This window comes from Balaenoptera borealis (assembly GCF_965194805.1).
Source record: "Balaenoptera borealis genome assembly, chromosome: 2".
In the NCBI taxonomy this organism is placed as follows: domain Eukaryota; kingdom Metazoa; phylum Chordata; class Mammalia; order Artiodactyla; family Balaenopteridae; genus Balaenoptera; species Balaenoptera borealis.
The window spans coordinates 181,842,303-181,862,921 of NC_138867.1; the positions used below are offsets into that span (position 1 = coordinate 181,842,303).

At 54.5% G+C, this 20,619-nt stretch overlaps 2 protein-coding genes across 3 annotated transcripts in view; both read left to right on the forward strand.

Annotated features, from left to right (window-relative positions):
* DPP9 (dipeptidyl peptidase 9) overlaps positions 1 to 4,687 on the forward strand; it is a 44,012-nt gene extending 39,325 nt beyond the window's left edge. Inside the window, exon 22 of the mRNA XM_082379229.1 lies at positions 449 to 4,687. Coding sequence (XP_082235355.1) covers positions 449 to 541 — 93 coding nt within the window. The 3' untranslated portion in view covers positions 542 to 4,687. The remainder of the gene's footprint in view (positions 1 to 448) is intronic.
* Positions 4,688 to 6,524: 1,837 nt separating this feature from the next.
* On the forward strand, positions 6,525 to 20,048 carry MYDGF (myeloid derived growth factor). Of its 2 annotated transcripts, XM_082379265.1 has the most exons (7): positions 6,525 to 6,766; positions 7,942 to 7,992; positions 8,502 to 8,519; positions 15,333 to 15,394; positions 16,760 to 16,841; positions 18,015 to 18,087; positions 19,481 to 20,048. In XM_082379265.1, exons 1-7 carry the CDS (start codon positions 6,587 to 6,589, stop codon positions 19,558 to 19,560), a joined length of 546 nt encoding a protein of 181 aa, XP_082235391.1. In that variant the 5' UTR covers positions 6,525 to 6,586; the 3' UTR covers positions 19,561 to 20,048. The 2 variants fall into 2 exon arrangements, with proteins under 2 accessions (XP_082235391.1, XP_082235392.1); XM_082379266.1 differs by lacking the exon at positions 8,502 to 8,519 and having other exon boundaries at positions 6,530 to 6,766.
* Positions 20,049 to 20,619: the final 571 nt, after the last annotated feature.

The following is a 20,619-nucleotide window of genomic DNA, read 5'->3' on the forward strand; positions in this document are numbered from 1 at the left end:
GGCTCAGGCGGAGGCACCAAACGTCTGTGACACATGAAGCCCCAGCCACTCCGCGGAGCTGGGTTCCTTGCAGCTCCCTGGGTTTGGGGGATAGAGCAAGCAGCACAGTTTCTTAAGGCTTTCGTATGTGCAAGTGCTCTGTGTTTGAGACCTTAGCTTGCCCAGGCCACAAAGACCCTACAGGGTCTGAATTCTTCGCTCAGCTTTCATGGGGGGCTGCAGTCAGGGAGGCTGTCACTTGCCCAGAGCTAACACAGCAAGCTGGCCGTGGAGGGGGGATTCGAACCTGGGTCCCTCAGTGCCCTCCCCGGGGGGCGGGGGGCCGGGGGCGGGACCGAGGCCCTGAGGAGAGATGCTCTGAGCTGGGGGTGGAGAGGTTCGGGGATAGCGGAGCACAGGGTGCAGGGGTGCCTCGGTGCCACCAGCCTTGCCTTCTCTGTCCACCCAGATCTACCCCAACGAGAGACACAGTATCCGCTGCCCCGAGTCCGGCGAGCACTATGAAGTCACACTGCTGCACTTTCTACAGGAATACCTCTGAGCCCGCGGGCCGCCACATGCGGGGCCTGCACAGTCAGAGCACAAGTGGCTTCGCCGCCGCCGCCACCGTTGCAGGATGGGCGTGGGGGACGAGGCAGGAGGGACCGAGCGGCCCCGCAGGCCCTGCACAGCGCCTCCTCCCACCGGCCCCGCCAGACCGCCCGCCCCGCCCGCCCCAGGAGCTGCAGCCTTCGCCCCAATGCCTTTCACTTACTGTTTTCGTTAACGCTCCTGGGGTTTCTGCCTGCTGCTTCTTCGTGGCCAGGGTGGAGAGATGAGGCCAACGTCCACGAGGCACTTCCTCAAGCCATCCCTCCTCTCCCTGTCGTCCAGGAGCAAGAGCCTCAACTCCACTGGGCACTGGAGGCCAGAAGAGACTCGGAGGGGCCGGGCCTTTGCCCCGGAGACCCCCAGGCCCAGCCCGGCCACCGACACAGACACAGAAGCATGCGGTTGCCTTTCCTCCCCACCCGCCCACTTCATATTTGTGTTTCGTTTTGTTTTTCTTTTGGGGGGTGGGCATTTTTCTTAATTATTTAAAAGACAGAAAGCAAGGGGTGCCTAAATCTAGAATCGGGGTCTGCCGCCGGGCCACAGGATTCACCCCAGCCAGCACCCGAAGCCCACAGCGGGAGTCGTGCCCGGCAGGCCGTGAGCGGTGCGCGGGGAAGCGGGGCAGCCGTCGGGCCCGGCTTTCAGGCAGGCTCTGAAGCGCGCCCAGCCCCGTTCTCGGCTGCTCAGCGGCTGCCGCCCCCTCCCCAGCCCAGCCCTCCGGGCACACGTTTCTGCCTGGCCCGCCCACCCAGACCGGGGTTCCAGGGCTGGGAGTGGAACCCTCCCCGCCTCAGGGTTATCCTTACTCCTTCCTTTCCCTCCCGCCAAGAGTTCTGCCAGGGGCGGGTAGGAAAAAAAACAATACAAAAAAAAACCCCACCAGAGACGAACCACCTCTACACATTATGGAAAGAAAATATTTTTGTCGATTCTTATTCTTTTATAATTACGCGTGTAAGAAGTAGACTCATTAAACGATTCCAGATGGAAGCGTCGCCACCTGCCTGAGGTTCCTTCTGAACCCCTGGGGCTGGTGATGGGGGCTCCTTGAGTGGGCGGGGGTCCTGGGAGGAGGCTGAGCCAAGGGCATGGCAGTCCTTGCAGTCGAAGGATGGGGGCGCTGCTTGCTCAGCGGTGCTGCCCTGGCACGAAGTGGGGGTGTGGGGTGCCAGGTCGTGGCTGGAAGATGCCCCACCCCTCAGTCAACTGGCCCAGTAAGGACAGTCCCAGAGGTCCTGAGGCAGCCCGTGGGTGCCTCCAAGGTGCCCAGCCCAGGGCGTCACGGGTGGCCTGGCCCTTACTTCCTTTTGCACCTCTCCTTGTCCGGAGACTTGACTTGGCGGTTGGGGGTCAGGACACACCAACAAGGGAGGGCAGGCCGTGCCCCTCTTCGTGTCTGTCCTTACAGCTGAGAGACTACGAGACCTGAGACCATGCCTGCGCAGAGGGCACTCTTGGTACTTGAGTTTCTAATAGCACGGTAGCCTCTCCCTGTGCCATCACCCGCTCCATCCTTTCGGAAGGTCCAGTTTTATTTTTAATGGCTTAAAGAATAAAACAAACCAGTACAAAAGGATATAGAGAGGAAAAATACGCCCTCCCTCCTGAGAGGTAACCCCTCCCCAGTCTCTCTTTTTAATACCTGCTTTCTATTCTGCCCTGTGAATGTGCCATAATTTATTTTGCCAGGCACCTATCAAGGGATAACAGATTATTCTGGGCTTTTCATATAAATCAACAGACTTTGTCAAGGGCCAGATGGTAAATATTTCAGGCTTTGTAGGCCAGGCAGTCTCTGTTGCAACTGCTCAACTCTGGCCCTTGCAGTTCAAAAGCAGCCACGGGTGATGTGTGAATGAGTGGGCGTGGCTGTGTGCCAATAAAACTTTATTTACAAAGCCACACAGCCAGCCAGATTTGGCCCACAGGCTGTAATTGACCAACCCCTGGTATAAAGGATCCTACAACAAACAGCCTTGTACATGGTTGGGGCATATGTCTGAGTGTATAGGGTAAATTCCTAGCATTATAAAAAGGCATGTTCATTTTTAATTTTAAAGGATATTGCAAATTACCTTCTAAAGAATGCCTCAGTGTACACACTTCTTGGTGAAGTGTGCTTGCTCCTCCATTCCTTCATTACGTGTTATTTTTGCCAATCTTAGGAGTGACACATGGCATCTCACTGTAATTCAAATGCACATTTCTTTTTTTTTTTTCCTTTATTTATTTATTTACCCCATTCGTGGCTGTGTTGGGTCTTCGTTCCCACACGAGGGCCCTCTCCAGCTGTGGCAAGCCGGGACCACCTCTCATCGCGGTGCGCGGGCCTCTCACCATCGCAGCCTCTCTTATTGCGGAGCACAGGCTCCAGACGCGCAGGCTCAGCAATCGTGGCCCACGGGCCCAGTCGCTCCGTGGCATGTGGGATCCTCCCAGACCAGGGCTCGAACCCGTGTCCCCTGCACTGGCAGGCAGACCCCCAACCACTGCGCCACCAGGGAAGCCCCCCACATTTCTTTTACGTGTACGAATATTTTCATGCTTTAAGACACTTGTTTAGGAGTAATCATTTGCCCACCTTTCTTTTGATCTATTGACCTCACTGATTTGTAGACACACTTTATATATGAAGGAAATCAGTCCATGGTCATACATGTTGCAAATTGAACTGTGTTGCTGATCTCAAAATGTTTTATGGGTAGGAATCTCAGCCAGTGAATGTTTAAAATCATCTCAGGAACAAGAAGATGTCTTGCCCCCTTAATCCGCTGTCAAAGAAAGTGGAGAGGCAACTAGTCACAAGTCACAGAATGACAGAAGCTGGTGAGAAAGGGGACACTGGGGTTGCCCCCCGAGGCTTGGCAGCCGGCGTCCTGCAATTGTCTCAAGCAGGAACTTTTTTGGGGGGGGTGGGGTGGGGCAGGGCGTGCCTCACAGCACTTGGGATCTTAGTTCCCCAACCAGGGATCGAACCCACAGTCCCTGCAGTGGAAGTGTGGAGTCTAAACCACTGGACCACCAGGGAAGCCCCTCAAGCAGGAGCTCTTCATCGGAACTTACTACCCCTACCTCCCTAGGTCAGTACTCAGCATCCATCGGCCAAACTTCAGTCAGTTGTATTCCTGCCCGGACAACAAGGCCTGGGGAGGGACATGGGGGGAATGGGTGACGGGCAGCTACAAAAGGACAAGTGTCTGCTGGCAGAAGGTCTTGGTCTTGGAGGTGGCAGGTTAAGAGACCTTTGTTTTCTTCATGGTTGATACAGGGCCACTTGTTTTCTCCACCACTGGTGGGATTTCCATCTGAGGGAGGGTTCCCGCTCTGTTTCAGGTTGCCCGTGTACATGCTCGAGCCCTTTCTTGGTGGAAGCACTCAGCTCTTCCCTAACTGGCAAGAACCCATAAGCGATGGACATAAAAACCCGTTTCATATCGTATGCAGATACTTTCCCAGTTTGTCATTTGCCTTTCAAACATGTTTATGGTATTTTTAAAATTCTCTATTTTTTTTTAATTGAAGTATAGTTGATTTATAATGCTGTATGGTGTTTTGTTTTTTTGGCCGCACCTCGAGGCATGCTGGATCCTAGGTCCCCAACCAGGGACCGAACCCATGTCCCCCTCAGCGGAAGCACGGAGTCCCAACCACTGGACCACCAGGGAAGCCTCTGTTTCTTTTTTTTTGTTTTTTTTTTTAATCAACTATAGACACATGAGAAGTTGCAAAAACAGTGCAGAGTCCCGTGTACCCTTCATTCACCCAGCTTACATCTTACCTAACCCTAGCACACTGTCACACCAGGAAACTGATGTGAACATGACGCAATTAACTAGATTCTAGACCTTATTCAGATTTTATCAGCTTTCACATGCACTCATTTGTGTGTGTGTAGTTCTATTCCACACTGTCACCTGTACAGATTCCTAGAACCACCACCACAGTCAAAATACAGAGCTGTTGGGGACTTCCCCGGTGGGTCATGTGGTTAAGACTCCGTGCTTCCGCTTCAGGGGGCCCAGGTTTGATCCTTGGTCAGGGAACTAGAATCTCACATGCCCTGCGGCCAAAAAGAAAAAAAAAAAAAAGAAAATACAGAGCTGTTTATTCACCACAAGGGAGCTCCTTCATGCATCCTCTTTATTATGTCCTCACCCACCCTGTTTATGGTGTCCTGACCACGGAGAGAAAAGTCGTGATACCTGTGTTATCAAATCTTTTCTTCCTTTATGACTGCTAGATTTCATGTCATGATCAAAAAGCAGGATCTTGGGAATGATGGGTTTTTTTTCTTTTAATCCCTTCAGTTTTTTGTTTGTTGTTTTTTGGAGGCAAAAAGGAAAATGGAGAAACAAGAGGCTTGGGGCTCAGTCTTTCTGAAAACACACACACACACCTACCCCTCTTTGAGTAGGAAACTCAAGACCACTCACAACTGAAATACCTTGTTAGCAAAAGCGCTTGGCCACTAATTGAATCTTTCATAGCGACAGGCTGGTCAAACACAGCACTGAGGATATGGAGATATAAGGGAATCCTGCTGTGTTTAACACAGAATAGGTCTGCTGGCTTCCCATTTATGGAGTCAATTCCTAACGGGTCCACAGCAGCCAGCTGCAAAGAGGGAGCTATTTCTGCAGAAATAGTGGAGTTCCCTAATGCCCTTCACCCAGCTTCCCCTAATGTGAACATCTTACGTCACTGTGGTACAAGCCAGGTTATTGAAGCCAGGAAATTAACATCAATACAATCCTATTATCTAATATACAGACCTTATTTGGATTTCACCATTTCTCCCTCTAATGTCACTTTTCTGGTCCCGGATTGTTTGTGTCCCCTGCCCCCAAATTCATGTTGAACCCTAACACCCAGTGTGATGGTATGAGGAGGTGGGGGGGGGGTCTTTGGGAAATGATTAAGTCATGAGGGTGGAGCCCTCATGAATGGGATTAGTGTCCTCATAAAGGGACCCCAGAGAGCTCCCTCTCTCCCTTCATAATGTAAGGACATAGCAAGATGGAGTCTGTGAACCAGGAAATGGGCTCTCACCAGACACCAATTCTGCCAGAGGCTTGATCTTGAATTTCCAGCCTCCAGATCTGTGAGAAATAAATGTGTGTTGTTTAAGCCAGACAGTCTGTGGGACTTTGTTATAACAGCCCAGACTAAGGCAAGGAGCCAATCCAGGATCCCACATTTCCTTTCCATGTCTTGGTCTCCTCCCTCTGTGATGGTTCCTCAGTCTTTGGCTTTCCTGACACTTTTAAAGAGTACTGCCAGTTATCCTGGTAGAATGTCTCTCAACTTGGGTTCATTTGGTTATTTGCTTTGATTAAACTGAGGTCGTCCATTTTGGACAGGAATTCCACGGACGTGGCACTGAGAATGTCCTTCTCTGCATCCCGTTGGCGGCTCCATGGTGTCACTGTCTCATTTTCAGCGACGTTGACTTGATCACTAGGCTAAAGATGGTGTCACCACTGTAAAATTACTACTTTCCCTTTGTAACTAATATGTATCTTGGGGGGAAAATACTTTGAGACAACGCAAATATCCTGTTTCTCACCATACGTTTCCCCCACCAGGTTTTAGCAGCGATCCACGGATCTTGGCTGTAACAATCATGAGGTGTTTGCTCAACGGTGATCTGTCATTTCCCTCATTCTGCCTATATGTACTAATCTGAATATTAGTGGTGATCTTTTATTTCCTTCACTCCTTGTACATGTACGAACTGGAGGAGCTGAAGGGTCAATCACTTGCCTAGTGAGAGACGAATGGACCCTAAACCAAGGAACCTGTTCCAATTTCACGCACCCCAGCACCCTCCCTGTACTTCCAAGCCCCGCCCCAAGATGGCGGCCCGGGCCGGATGGGCGGGGCGCTCCGGATCACGTGGTCGTGTGGACGCCGACGTGGCCTCCGGCGGACACCCCACTTGTCCCTCGCCGCGCTCCGTCCGCCGTCCCTGCCCAGCGAACCTGATCCCAAGATGGCGGCGCCCAGCAGAAGAAGGAATGGCGGCGGCGGCGCCGTGAGCTGGTGGGCCGCCCTGCTCCTGGTGGCCGTGGCGCTGAGGCCGGCACGGGCGGTGTCTGAGCCCACGACGGTGGCCTTTGACGTGCGGCCCGGCGGCGTGGTGCACTCCTTCTCCCAGAATGTGGGCCCTGGGGTATGTGCCTCAGCCACCCCGGGGGCTTGAGCAATGGTGCAGGCGGGGGCAGGGCCTGGGGAGGGGGGCGCGGACCGGCGGGGCGGGGTCTGGGGGGGAGGGGGCGCGGACCGGCGGGGCGGGATTTGGGGGAGGGGGGGAAACGGTCCGGCGGGGGCGGGGCCTGAGGGGTCGCGGACCGGCGTGGGTAGGGCCTGAGGATGGAGGGCGGGACTTGGTAGCGAGGCCTGACAGAACTAAGAAGGGAGGCGGGGCTCCTGGGGGCTGGCGGTTTTGGGGGGGCTGGCGGTTTTGGGAGGGCTGGGTCACTAGCCTTGTGCCTAATTCCTGTCTCATGCCCAGCGTGCCCAAGCAGCCCTATCCCCCAGACCCAGGAGACTCCCTCGCTGTTGGAGGGCAGGAAGGGCCCAGCGATGGGGAGAGGGGAGCTGGAGGCTGATGGGCATATGCCTCCAGGGCCTGCAGAAGGTCGTCCCGCTGTAGCTCTGACCAGGGAGGAAGTGGACAGGCGTTGCTCTTTCCTTCCATTGCACAAGGCCCCCCCGTCTTTTTCATTGAAATGTGGGGCCAGGCCCTCCTTACCTGGAGGTAGCAGGCCTGGGTCTAGTCTAGCCCGTCCCTAGCTTATTGGAGAAGTCGCTTCCTCTCCCAGTCTCCTTTTCCCTGCCTGTAACAACGATGTCAATCATCACTATTTGTTGAGTACTTCCTTATAACCAAAGGATACTGTGCCAAATTCTTTATGTGAGGCCCATTTTACAGATGAAGAAACAGAGGCTCAGAAAGCTTTGCACTTGTCCAAGGTCCACAGCGGAGCAGAGATGGGCCCCTAGGTGCCCCTGCTTCCAAAGTTCATGTTCCTAGACGGGTGGGTGCTGGAGGGGGGTGTGACCTCCCCTTTCCTGTTCTTCATCCCCCAGAAGCCATCTGGGTTGTTTGTCCTGACCCAGGATCTCCCAAGTAGGGAGACAGGTGCGGGAGTTCCAGATCTGCAGACACTGGAAGGCCTTGCAGGGCTGGCCAGAGGGATCTGGCTCCACCTCCTTTCTCTGAGTGCAGATACTCAAAAGCAGGATCTTCTTGATTCTGGATCTCAGAAGGACATCCTGAGACCCTGTACCTCAAGCACTAACGATTATCTCCTACCGAGACTTTTTTTCCCTTCCATTCTCTAGGACAAATATACCTGTGTGTTCACCTACGCATCTCAAGGAGGGACCAATGAGGTGAGTTGTTCAAAATTCTACGTGGTTTAGTACGACAATATCCATTGTCATACAGAGATGCTCTCTAGGGGACACTGGACATCAGACTATTCTTACCTAACCAATAAAAGACAGTGCTTAAGTTACATAGTGATGGCAGATTCCATTCATAATTCCACGGAGTGAACAAACGTCTGGATAGAAGGAAGGATGTGAGACGTGACTCTGCCATTCCCATGAGCCTCTATTAAGGGTACTGTGTTCACTTTCTGTGCTGAGTAACAAATTACCACAGACTGAGCAACTTAAAACAACACCCATTTATTATCCCACGGTTCTGGAGGTCAGAAGTCCCGGTTGGCTCAGCTGGGTGCTTCACAAAGCGACAGTCAAGGTGTCAGCTGGGCTGGGTGTTCACCTGCAGGCTCTGGGGAGAACCCTCGTCCAGACACATTCCAGTTGTTAGCAGAATTCGGTCCCTTTCGGTGTGAAACTGAGGTCCCTAGTTCCTTGCTGGCTGTTCTCTCCAGCTGGAGGCAGAAGAGGAGGTAAGAGAGATTCGAAGCACGAGGAGGACGTAGTGCAGCACAGCTGGCTTTGAGGGACCACGTGGGAGGGAGGACGTGGTCTCCAGGAGCTGAGAGCGGCCCCCGGCTGGCAGCAAGGAAACGAGGGCTTCAGTCCTCCAACCGCAAGGAATGAATTCTGCTGCAACCACATGAGTTGGAAGAGGACCCAGCGCTCCAGGTGGGAACGCAATCTGGCTGACACTTTGATGTCAGCTTATGAGACTGAGCAAAGGACCCAGCCCTACCATGCCCGGACTTCTGACCTACAGAATTGTGAGCTAATGAATGGGCGTTGCTTTTTTTTTTTTAATTAATTTATTTATTTTTGGCTGCATCGGGTCTTTGTTCCTGCGCACAGGCTTTCTCTAGTTGTGGCGGGTGGGGGCTAGTCTTCATTGCGGTGCGCGGGTTTCTCATTGCGGTGGCTTCTCTTGTTGAGGAGCATGGGCTCTAGGCGCACAGGCTTCAGTAGTTGTGGCATGTGGGCTCAGTAGTTGTGGCTCGCGCGCTCTAGAGCGCAGGCTCAGTAGTTGTGACGCACGGGCTGAGTTGCTCCGCGGCACGTTGGATCTTCCCGGACCAGGGCTCGAACCTGTGTCCCCTGCATTGGCAGGCGGGTTCTTAACCACTGCGCCACCAGGGAAGTCCGGCACAGCTTTTAATGCTACTAAATTTGTGGTAATTTGTCACACAGTGTAGTGAGTTGAATGAGGCCCCCCCCATAAAGATATGTCCACATCCTAATGCCTTGAACCTGTGACTTTTAAGAAAAAGTCTTTGTAGATGTGATTAAGTTAAAGATCTTGAGATGAACAGATTATCCTGGATTATCCGGGTGAGCCCTAAATCCAGTGGCACACATCCTTGTAAGGGACACACATGGGAGATTTGATAAAAAGAAGACACACAGAGGAAAAGGCCATGTGAAGATGGAGGCAGAGGTGGAGTGATGTGGCCACAAGCCAAGGGACACCTGGAGCCTCCAGAAACTGGAAGATGCAGGAAGGATTCTCCCCTGGGGCCTCCAGAGGGAACACGGCCCTGCCCACACCTTGATTTTGGACTGCTGGCCTCCAGACTGTGAGAGAACAGATTTCAGCTGTAAGCTACCAAATTTGTGGTGATTTGTTCCAGCAGCCCCAGGAAACGAATACACACAGCAATAGACTACTGTTACAGCCAGTAATGCACCATTACAGATAAATACTCTGAGGATAAAATACTGTTGTTAAATTCTGGCTAGACACCGCCGCTTGGTTCTGTCTGAAGGGAGGGCAGCACACGTGTTTGAGAAGAGACACAAAACAGATTTTCTCCTCGTGATTGTTAGAAAGAATGAAAGATCATTGAAAAGGAAGAATTAATTGTCACTGCGAAAGTCAGTGTAAAGCATCTTTTGTACCCCTAAATTGTGCTTTCCTCCCCAACCCTCAGACTGTAGGGAACACTACTGTCCTTCCAGAAGAGTCTATGGCACTGTGTCCCATAACAACGGAGAGTCCCAGAGATGGAGGCTGCCTGGGGACCGCTCCATGTTTGCCTGTCACGTGCCTACCCCTCCCAGCATCCTGGTTCTGAGTCCCTCTCTTCCACCCCCACTCCCCGACTCAGGGCAGCACATTAAAATGGGCAAGAGCGGGAATTCCCTGGGTCCAGTGGTTAGGACTCGGCGCTCTCACTGCCGTGGCCCCAGGTTCGATCCCTGGTCAGGGAACTAAGATCCTGCAAGCAGGGCAGTGCGGCCAAAAACAAAAAAAAACAAAAAACGGTGAGAGCGAGTTCCCCCGCTCCACCGGGCACTGCTGACTTTAGAGGCGGGGTCGCTCTCTGTGGGGGGCCGTCCTGGGCAGCCTCCCTGGTGCCCACCCACTCGATGCCAGCAGCCGCCCCCCCCAACCCCAGTGTCCACAGGGGGAACAAAAGGGTCCCCAAGTGAAAACCACTGGGCAAGAGTGACATGAAATGCACTCCTTACTTTGGATATTTCCAGTTTGTAAATAAAAGTAAATGATTCCTAGCAACAGTATTTTATTTATTTTTTTGGCCGCACCGCGTAGCATGTGGGACCTTAGTTCCCCGACCAGGATTGAACCAGCGCCCCCTGCATTGGAAGCACGGAGTCTTAACCACTGGACCGCCAGGGAAGTCCCCCAGCAACAGTATTTTAACAAAATGTAGCAAACGCCTGGTGACACCCTTCCCGGCGGTGTCACCAGGGGGTTGCAGCTCTGCTGGGGAGGATCGCCGCCCTTCCCACTGCCTCCAGGACAGCAGGCATCCTGCGATCGTCCGCCCCTTCCTTGGCCACCTCCAGGCCTCGCTGCTTCTCCAAGTGGTCCACTCCATTGTGGGATGGTGACAAGTGGTGGAGCATTCTCCCTTGATCCAGGCCCCTTGGTCCAGCCGTGCCCTGCCACGAGCTCCAGATCAGTCCCAAAGCACCTTCCTCCCCCAGTCAGGCCTTTCCATGCCCCCTTTGTTGTGTAGATGATCAATTCATCATACAATAAAATTGTGATAGCACCATCGCCTTGGTGTTTGTCGGGCGGCCCGCGCTGTGCTGGGAGAGATACACGTCTCGTTTCCTCTTCAGAACCCCAGGAGGCTGTCCTTATCCCCGCCTCACACATGAGGACACGGTGGCCCAGAGGCTGAAGACTGCCCTGGCTCCCCCAGCTGGGACGTGACCAAGGTCCCCAAGGCGCAGGCCCCTGACCGCCGCCCTGAGCCAGGACACGCCTCGCGTCGCCAGCAGCTTGGAAAAGAGCGCCCGCGCCTCCCTAACGGGACCCTTGGGATGGACATTCCACTGCAGCGTAGGGGGAGAGACCTAGGCTCACTCTTGGAAAGGCGGCTGGGTCACAAATTCTAAAACCAGCATCGGGCTTGATTCTCCCGTTTGGGAGGAGGGGATTCATCCTAAAGGAAACACCTAAGAGCAGAGCAGACACGTCCAGCACCGACTTGTTCCGGCAGCAGCGGCCTAGAACTGTGATCATGAGAGACCACGGGCCGACTGCAGAGCTGCGTGAACCCAACGGTGCGACCCACGGGCTCTCTGGCTGCGGGCCTGCCGCCTGCTTAGGAGCAAACAGCCGGCCGGATTCTCAGCAAACGTGCAGGGGCCGTCCAAGATGTTCTCCGGGATCCGCTTGGCCACACTTGGGGGCCCCGCCAAGATGCCCCTCGGAGCAGCTGGAACGGAAGCCCCAGAGGCCCAAGTGGCGCTTCTCTAGAGCCATCGTCAACAGAGGGGAAATGGGTCTGTGGTGTGGGCTCCCAGGGGGCCCGGGATGCAGGCTGGGCTTGGGGAGAGCGGGAGGCCAGGCTGCTCTGACAGTGGTTCGTTTCTCCAGAGGGTCACCTGAGAGGCCGGCTGGTGCCGGGTGACAGCAGACACAGGGTTATTCATCATCTCAGCGCCGGCCAGGATCCTGAGCAGCCAGAGAGCTCGTCCAAGGTTGGCGGGAATGCGGCCACTTGGGAAAACTGGCCCTTTCTTATCAAGTTAAACATACGACCCCATGCTTCCACTCCTCGGTATCTACCCATTAGAAATGAAAACTTGTGTCCACACAAAGCTTGTACGTGAATGTTCATAGCAGCCTGATTCATGGTAGCCAACAAGTGGAAACAACCCAAGTGTCCCCCAGCTGATGATGGATAAACGCAGTGTGGTCCCTTCACACATGGGCACATCACTCAGCCATGAAAAGGGGAGAAGCACTGACACTCGCTACAACGTGGATGGACCCTGAGGACACGATGCTCAGTGAGAGAAGCCAGACACAGAAGGACACACAGGGTGTGATTCCACTGATGGGAAACGTCCAGAACAGGCAGATCTACAGACACAGAGAGTGGCTTCGTGGTGGTGGGGCTGGGAGAGGGGATGGGGGTGACTGCTCATGGGGATGGGACTTCTTTGGGGGGTGATGAGAATTAGATACAGGTGATGGTTGCACAGCTCTGAACATACTAGGAAGCGTTGAAGCATGCACTTTAAAAGCATATCGTCTATACATGTATTTTTTTTAAATATAAATTTATTTATTTATTTTTGGCTGTGTTGGGTCTTCGTTGCTGCGCGCGGGCTTTCTCTAGTTGCGGCAGGCGGGGCCTACTCTTCGTTGCGGTGCGCTGGCTTCTCTTTGTTGTGGAGCACGGGCTCTAGGTGCACAGGCTCAGTGGTTGTGGCTCACGGGCTTAGTTGCTCCGCGGCATGTGGGATCTTCCCAGACCAGGGCTCGAACCTGGGTCCCCTGCATTGGCAGGAGGATTCTTAACCACTGCGCCACCAGGGAAACCTCATATTGTATGTTATGTAAACTGTTTCTCAATAAAGCTGTTAAAGGTAAGTGAATTATTGATATACATGTAGCCACATGGGTGAATCTGATATGCGTTAGGCTGAGTGAGACTAACCGGCACAGGAGACCATGTCCTGTGTGATTCCACTCAGGTGGCATTTTGCAAAGGCACAACTATGGGGACAGAGCAGATCAGTGGTTACCAGGAATTTGCAGGAAGGGGTTGACTCCAGAGGGATGGAGGAGAGATAACTGGGAAGATGGAACTGATCTGTATCTTGATTGGGCAGTGGATACACAGTGTGTGCATTTGTCAAAACTCATAGAACAGACACTGAAATGGGTCCATTTCACCATATGTTACTTGTCTCCTAATAAAAAATAACAGCGGTTACCAATTACCTGTCCTTGATTACACCCGGCCACTTAGATCCTGAGCCCCCTAGCCTCCCAGAGAAGGTCACAGAGGCTCGGGCTGAACAGGCTGCCCCAAAACACACCCTCGTGTGAGTGTCTGAGGCCAAAACCTGAGCCTTACCAAGGGCGCCTACTGCCCACCCCGGCCTGTGGCCTCGAGACCAAGGTCAAGGTCATATAACAAGACCACTCAGAGGGATGTTGACCCTATTGCTAAGAAGCTCTTGGTTTTAATTTCGTTTGCTTTCGTAATTAAAAAAAAAAATGTTTAAATGTTTGCCTTGGGACTTCCCTGGTGGTCCAATGGTTAAGACTTCGAGCTCCCAATGCCGGGGGACCCAGGTCCGATCCCTGGTCGGGGAAGTAGATCCCGCATGCATGCCGCAACTAAGACCCGGCACAGCCAAATAAATAAATAAATAAAATTTTTTTTTTAAAAAAGAAGCCTCATTTTCATGAATCTTTTAAGAGCTATGGAAAACCATCCCAGATATATTTCACAGCGTAAAACTTGTTTCCGGGTGCTCAGAGGCCTTGGAACCTTGGGCAGGAGTTTTTAAATAGAAAATAAATGTGTTGGGCAGGTCCCCTTGCCATGCCTGCCCCACCTGAGTAATTGGCTTCTACCTTCATGCTGCAGGCAAAAGACTTCCAAGTCACCATTTACTCGCATTATAATTAACATACAAATGGCCCTGTTTCTATTAATGGAAAAGCTCTGGCCTTTAACCAGATTATCAGCAATCGTATTCCACCTTTACTCTCTGGAGAGGATGGGACACTCTCATTTTCCTAGCAAAACACAAAAACGCCGCAGGTCACCAGACCTTGCATTTGGCCGGGTTTTCAGAGGCCCTGAAAATGAGAATAAACTGGTAGCGGTGTGTTTTGGAACCATTTAAAAAAATTTTTTTTAATTTAATTTTTTATAAAAGCTAACACAGGGGGCTTCCCTGGTGGCGCAGTGGTTAAGAATCCGCCTGCCAATGCAGGGGACATGGGTTCGAGCCCTGGTCTGGGAAGATCCCACATGCCGCGGAGCAGCTAGGCCCGTGAGCCACAACTACTGAGCCTGCGTGTCTGGAGCTTGTGCTCTGCAGCGGGAGAGGCCGCGACAGTGAGAGGCCCGCGCACCGCGATGAAGAGTGGCCCCCGCTTGCCGCAACTGAAAGCCCTCGCACAGAAATGAAGACCCAACACAGCCATAAATAAATAAATAAATAAATAAATAAATAAATAAATAAATAAATAAAAGTGGGCAGTGGCCCAATTCCTGGAAATCCCCACCCCTTCCTAAAATAGCTATAATGCTCCTCCCGCTCATTAGCCTATGAAATTACCCACTCCTATAAAAACTGACAACCCCGTACCCTGGTGCCTTTCTCACCTTCTGAGATGGCCCACACTCTGTCTGTGGAATGTGTTTCTCTCTAAATAAATCCATTTCTTACCTATCAAAAAAAAAAAAAAAAAAAAAAAAAGCTAACACAGGGACTTCCCTGGCAGTCCAGTGGTTAGGACTCCACGCTTCCACTGCAGGGGGCATGGGTTCGATCCCTGGTTGGGGAACTAAGATCCCGCATGCCGTGCGGCCAAAAAAATAAAAATAAAAAAGCTAACACACGTCATTCAAAAAGAAAAAAACATAAGAAGCTCTCCAGTGCCTTCTGTCGGCCCAGTTCCCACCCACGTCCTACATGTAACCGGGGTTATTAAAATCTTGCATCTTCTCCGAGGACTGCTCTATGCTTATGCAAGCAAGCATGGGTGTATTGTCTTTCCTTCTTTTATTTTTGTTTTTATCGTTCCCAATAGACTTTATTTTTTACAGCAAAATGGAGCGGAAGGCACAGAGATTTCCTGTATACCCCTGCCCCCCAACCATCGCCCACCAGAGTGGGACGTTTGTGACAGTCGTTGATGAACCTACACGGACACGCCATCACCCCAAGTCCAGAGTTGCCATCAGGGTTCACTCCTGGTGTGGTGCGTGCCGTGGGCTTGGACAGACATATGATAGCGAGGCTGTGTGTCCCGGACTGACCTGCCTGTCCTCTCTCCCCAGAAGTGGCAGATGAGTCTGGGGACCAGCGAAGACCACCAGCACTTGACCTGCACCATCTGGAGGTGAGCGGGGGTCCGGTGGTGGGATCTCCTCCCGGACGAGACACCTTCGCTCTGGGCGGTACCCATACTGACGGCGCCCTGCGCCCCTGGAGGGTCGCAGGCGGGAGAGGGGGTGCTGTCCTGTGTGGGACTTGAGGGCGAGGAGGGCTTCCCAGGGAAGCACGTTGACACTGAGGCCGAGAGGGGGCGGGGGGACTGGGAGGTGGGATCTAGGCAGTGGCTGCAGCCCCGGGAGAGGGGCCGGGCTCCCCAGATGCCACCCCCTTCGTGGTCACCTCAGTCACATTCCTTGCTCCAGAACTTAATCTCCCGCTGTGCCCACCCTTCTCATAATCCCGCTTCCTGGAGCCCAGCTCCATGAGCCCAAGAAGGGGGTGCTCGGCCCTCTGACGGGGGGGAGGGTGATGGAGCTTCACCAATTCCTGGCCCTTCTCCCCTGGGCCTCACGGCCTGGAATGTGTCGCCCGAGCAGAACAGATTTCTCAAGCATTTGCCACGCGCCTGACATAGAAGTCCCAGCCGCGCTCTCACCCTCAGGGGACCGGGGTCAACATAGGGGACAGATCAAGAAACGGGACACATTAGAGAGCAGCGACAGCGACATTTAGTTAAAGAACACGCTTGCAGGCATTGGCGCAGAATCCCCGTCTCCTGCTCGAAGCGTTACAAACCGCAGGCGTTTTAGTACCAAGTATTGTTGGGGAGCTTCTCGTGGGGGCGGAAGCCCTGCATCCTCAACACGTTACCGTCAGCCCCGCTGAGAGGGGAGACCCTATCTGTGCCCCTTCCCAGCCTCAGAGAGAAGCATCCCAGAGGCAGGGAGCCGGGGTGGGGGGTTCCCTAATTACAGGTTAGCTATCAGGGCTGCATCCCCCCGCCTGTAGACCACCGTCTCACACAGGCTCGTGAGCACCAGCCCTCCACCTGGGCACAGACCCAGGCCGCACTGGCCCAAAGCAGGGTCCTCAGCCCGCAGCCTCTTAGCTGACCACCCAGCGGCCCCCCCAGGGACACGCTCAGCCCGACACCCTCCTGTTCCTAGTTAACCCCCGTACTTCTCACCCCCGGGATGTGGCCCGGCCTCACCCCTAGCGCACAGCTGGGATGTTGTCCACTGGATGAGAAGTGTTCTGAGTGGATGCGAGAGGCCCCGTTCTAGAACAGCTCCTACCCAGAAGGGGAAAGAGGCTTGTCCATCAACGAGCCGGAAGAGCATCCTGGCAAAGAGGAAACAGTGGGTCACATTGAGGGCGCCCCATCTGTCCTTCCCAGAAATGCCTGGCAGGGAATCCCATCTTGGAGAGTTGGGGGGGGGGGGTGGCACGCAGCCCTGGGCTGACCCTATCGCCCGACCTTTCTTCGCAGGCCCCAGGGCAAGTCCTACCTGTACTTTACGCAGTTCAAGGCGGAGGTGCGGGGTGCTGAGATCGAGTACGGCATGGCCTACGTGAGTGTCACCTGCACATGGGGTGGCCGCCTGGCTGGGCCACCAGGGACTGCAACTTGGAGACCCCGGGGGGGCGGGGGGGGAATGAGGAGATGGACACCAAGCCCTTAGAGGGAGGCCTGGAGGCGCAGGGGGCCGGGGTTACGGTGCCCAGAGGGGAACCCGGCTGACCCCCAGGGACACCTGGCCTCCCTCCTGTAAGGCCCGCCAGCCTCCCACCAGTGCCCCCTGCTGGCAAAGCCAACAGGAAGTCGGGGGGCAAGGGCGCTCAGCCCTGGGACAGGGGCAGTGAAGGTGGAAGTTGGCCCAGGGGGCAGGTGTGCGGCTCATTGGTGTCGGGAGGGCCCCACGCCCCTTGGCTCCAGTGACCTGTGGTTCACAGCCCACCCAGCACCTTCTGCGCTCCTGACTCCCACGGCCCCCACTCCAGAGCCCAGCCACTCTGCAGAGCCCACCCCTGCTTCTCCATCTGGGTCCGAAACAGTTTGAAAACCACCTTATCAGTCCAAGAAGCAGAACCAGTAGGAGACAGGCATTAAGAGATTCGCTGCCAGGAATCGGCTACCACTGTGGGAGCCTGGCTTTGGGGGTTTCCTCCAGGGAAGCCTCAGCTCTGCCCTGAAGGCCCTCCCCCTGATTGAATCAGGCCCACCCAAGTCCCTGAGGATAATCTCTTTTACTTAAAGTCAGCTCAGGATGAACCTCTGTCACATCTACAAAATTCCCTCCCAGCAACCCCAGCAAGGGTCTGATTGTATAACGGGGACTGTGGCCGCTCCAATGACACATCAGACTGTCCATCAGACCGTTAACTAATCACTCTCTGGGGTCCCTTCTTACTTTGAAACTCTATTATTTTTACCGATTTGAAAAAGACACAATTCGGCTGTTTAAAAATTACGTGCAAGAGACTGCCATGCTAGTATCATTTCCATAAATTAACTAAAAAAAAAAATTCCCTTCGATTTGCAGGGAAGGCATGAAGTTTTAAGCTAGTTGACAATCTCTTAAGTGGATTAACCCACTGCTTCTGCTGGATTCTCTTTTATGTGCTTAAAAAAGCATCACGCGGCTCTTCAGCAGAAGCATGCAGCTTTAGTCTCTGCTGCTCTGCAAAGCCAAGCGAGCCGTGTTCTTTCCCAATTAGAAAAGTTGCCACTTGTTCCCTTTCAGTCGAAAGCTGCTTTTGAAAGAGAGAGCGATGTGCCCCTGAAAAACGAGGAATTTGAAGTGACCAAAACAGCAGGTATGTAGAGGGGTTTGTGGAGCTGGAATCCAGGTTCTCAAGCAGGGAGTGGGTGAGAGAGGGGACAAGACCCCCGCTAGAGGGCGATCCAGGGGCCCTGTGGTGAGAGGAGCCTGCCATCCCTAAACGGCTTCCGCAAAGGGCCACCTAGTAAATATTTTCGGCTTTGGGGCCCCCTTTGAAACAACTCGACCCAGCCCCCGCAGGGCAAAGTCAGCCATAAGCCACTAGCCAGTGAATGGGGGTGGCTGCCTTCTAATAAAACTTTATTTCGTGAACACTGAACTGTGGATGTCATATCACTTTCCCATATCACAGGATGCCATTTTTCTTAAAGCTATTTGAAAATGTAGAAACCACCCTTCGCTCACGGGCGGCAGGCACAGTTGCCCAATCCCTAGCAGAGAGCGGAGAGCATGAGAGTCTGTCCTCGGAGGGCTGCGTCCTGGGACACTCAGCTCCATAGGAGGCCGGGGAGCAGGGGCCGCGGGGTCTGACGCCTACACAGCCTGGCCGTCCTGGGCTCCGTGACAGCTTCAAGCAGTGCGGTCGGGACCTTGTGCATGCATGGCACGGGAGGCAGGGGTCACCTCCTGAGGCCCTGAGACCCCCATGGCCTCTGACCCCCATTCAGCTGTAGCCATGCAGGCCAGATGCTGAGCAGAAAGAGGGGGGCTAGGCACCCGAGCTGCGGCTCAGGGTGCGAGAGCAAGGGGGGGACGAGTGAGTGAGACGGTGAACACGGGGCTGAGCCGAGTCGGGGAGCCCCGAGGGTCCTGAAGGACGGGGGAGAGATGAGGAACCCATGTGGCCGTGGACGTCACCAGGCACCAAGGGGAGGGGAGGGGAGGGGAATGGGCAGCATAAGCGGGGCTTTAGGAGGGCCTGGAAGGAGGCTCGACCTGCCCGCAGGTCCTCCGGGTGGGGGCAGGGGCCCGTTCAGAGTGGAGATCAAGGACAGAGGGGATTGGGTTGCTGCAGACCCTGAGCCCCAGGGAGCAGAGGCGGTGAGGATGGACAGGGAGTGGGGGGCAGGCTGGGTGTGCAGAGCGGGGGGCGGCCAGGTTCCCTGATCCTGCCCGAAGAGCGTCAGACAAGTTTGCCAGTGCAAACCTCCAAACCCCAGCCATTCTCAGTGTGGCAAAAATGACCACGGCTCTTCCCACGTCGACATCTCCCATGGCCTCCCACTGCCCTCAGGACAGTCCCACAGCCTCCCCGCCTTTCTCCTATCCCTCACCCGTAAGACGTCCAGGGCCAGGGGCCTTTCCCTGTGGAGTCCACTGGGAGGCTGCTCCCCTGCCTTGCCCTGCTCCCGTCGTCGGCTGCACCCGGCTCAGGACACGGAGGATTTGCGGAGGCAAGGGCTGACCAAGGGTTTCTTCTTTTGCAGTGTCCCACAGGCCCGGGGCCTTCAAGGCTGAGCTGTCCAAGCTGGTGATCGTGGCCAAGGCGACACGCAGTGAGCTGTGACCAGGAGCCCCTTTGAGGGCGGCTTTTCCTCATCTCCGCTGAAGGAGCCGGGCCCCATGAGGGCCCAGTACTTGTTTTCAGTGGGGGGTGGGGGCTGTTAATTTTCTGCCCAGGCTGACGTTGCCCCGTTCAGAGGGCTTCGCAGGGCAGCTGAGGCCCCGGGGCAGAGTGCAGAGGGCCAGGACTCTCCTGGCTCCCACCTGTCCCTCCCCACGAGGAGTGTGGCTCTGAGACCCACTGCTCTTCTTACCAGAAGAGGCATCAGGGCACAAGGTGGGGCTCACGGGGCTCACAGCTTTTCTGAAGGCAGCAGCGTCTCCCCTAGGATCAGGCCGGGCTCCGGGACGCTCCTGGGGAGAGCCACCCTGCCGCTCTCTGACCCTCAGCCAGCTGCTTTCTTGTCATCCCCCAGGGGACCAACTTTCAGACTCACTGGGCAGAAGTGAAATGGTCTTTCATATTTAAATAAATAAGACAATTAAAAACCACACAGTCTTGGCATCTGGCGCTGGTGCCCGCCTGGCTGGGCACGTGGGGCTGGGGGCCCCTACTTCCCTTTGCTGCTGGAGACGGGTTAGCTGCATCACCCTGGGCACAGGGACTTTTCTGCAGGCGCAGACGTGCCGGTCCCGAGGCAGCTGGACCTCGCCGAGCCCATGGGGCCACGCCCGGCAGAGGGTGAGCGCTCCAGGGCAGACCTGCTCTTCTGCATCCTGTGGTTGGCTCTGCTTATTTTTTTTGAGGCCGGATTGCAGCTCGGTGACTTTAAAAAAAAAACAAAAACCCGCAAGCAAACCAAAATAAATAAACGGTATCCCCAAAGGCCTCAGCCACTCAGGGGGGCCTGGTCTCCCAACAGCGGGGCCTGGGAGTCTGACCCCCACTAGACTGTCACCCTGACCTCTGACTGTGAGGAAAGAAACCACGTGGCCATGAAGCGGGTCCTTGATGATCAGAATCACCACGTTGGGTCGACTGAGGCCTCTCTGTTCCTGTCACTCACCTGGCCCTCCCTCATGCCACCCAGGAGCCCGGTGCTGCTGTGACCCCTCCTGCCCC

What these genes read in the sequence shown, in the direction of transcription:
- MYDGF (XM_082379265.1), top strand. Translation starts at nt 6,587, where the DNA reads ATGGCGGCGCCCAGCAGAAGAAGGAATGGCGGCGGCGGCGCCGTGAGC. An exon ending in CCCAGAATGTGGGCCCTGGG is followed by an intron (nt 6,767 to 7,941) that starts GTATGTGCCTCA and finishes TCCATTCTCTAG; the next exon opens with GACAAATATACCTGTGTGTT. An exon ending in TCGAGTACGGCATGGCCTAC is followed by an intron (nt 16,842 to 18,014) that starts GTGAGTGTCACC and finishes GTTCCCTTTCAG; the next exon opens with TCGAAAGCTGCTTTTGAAAG.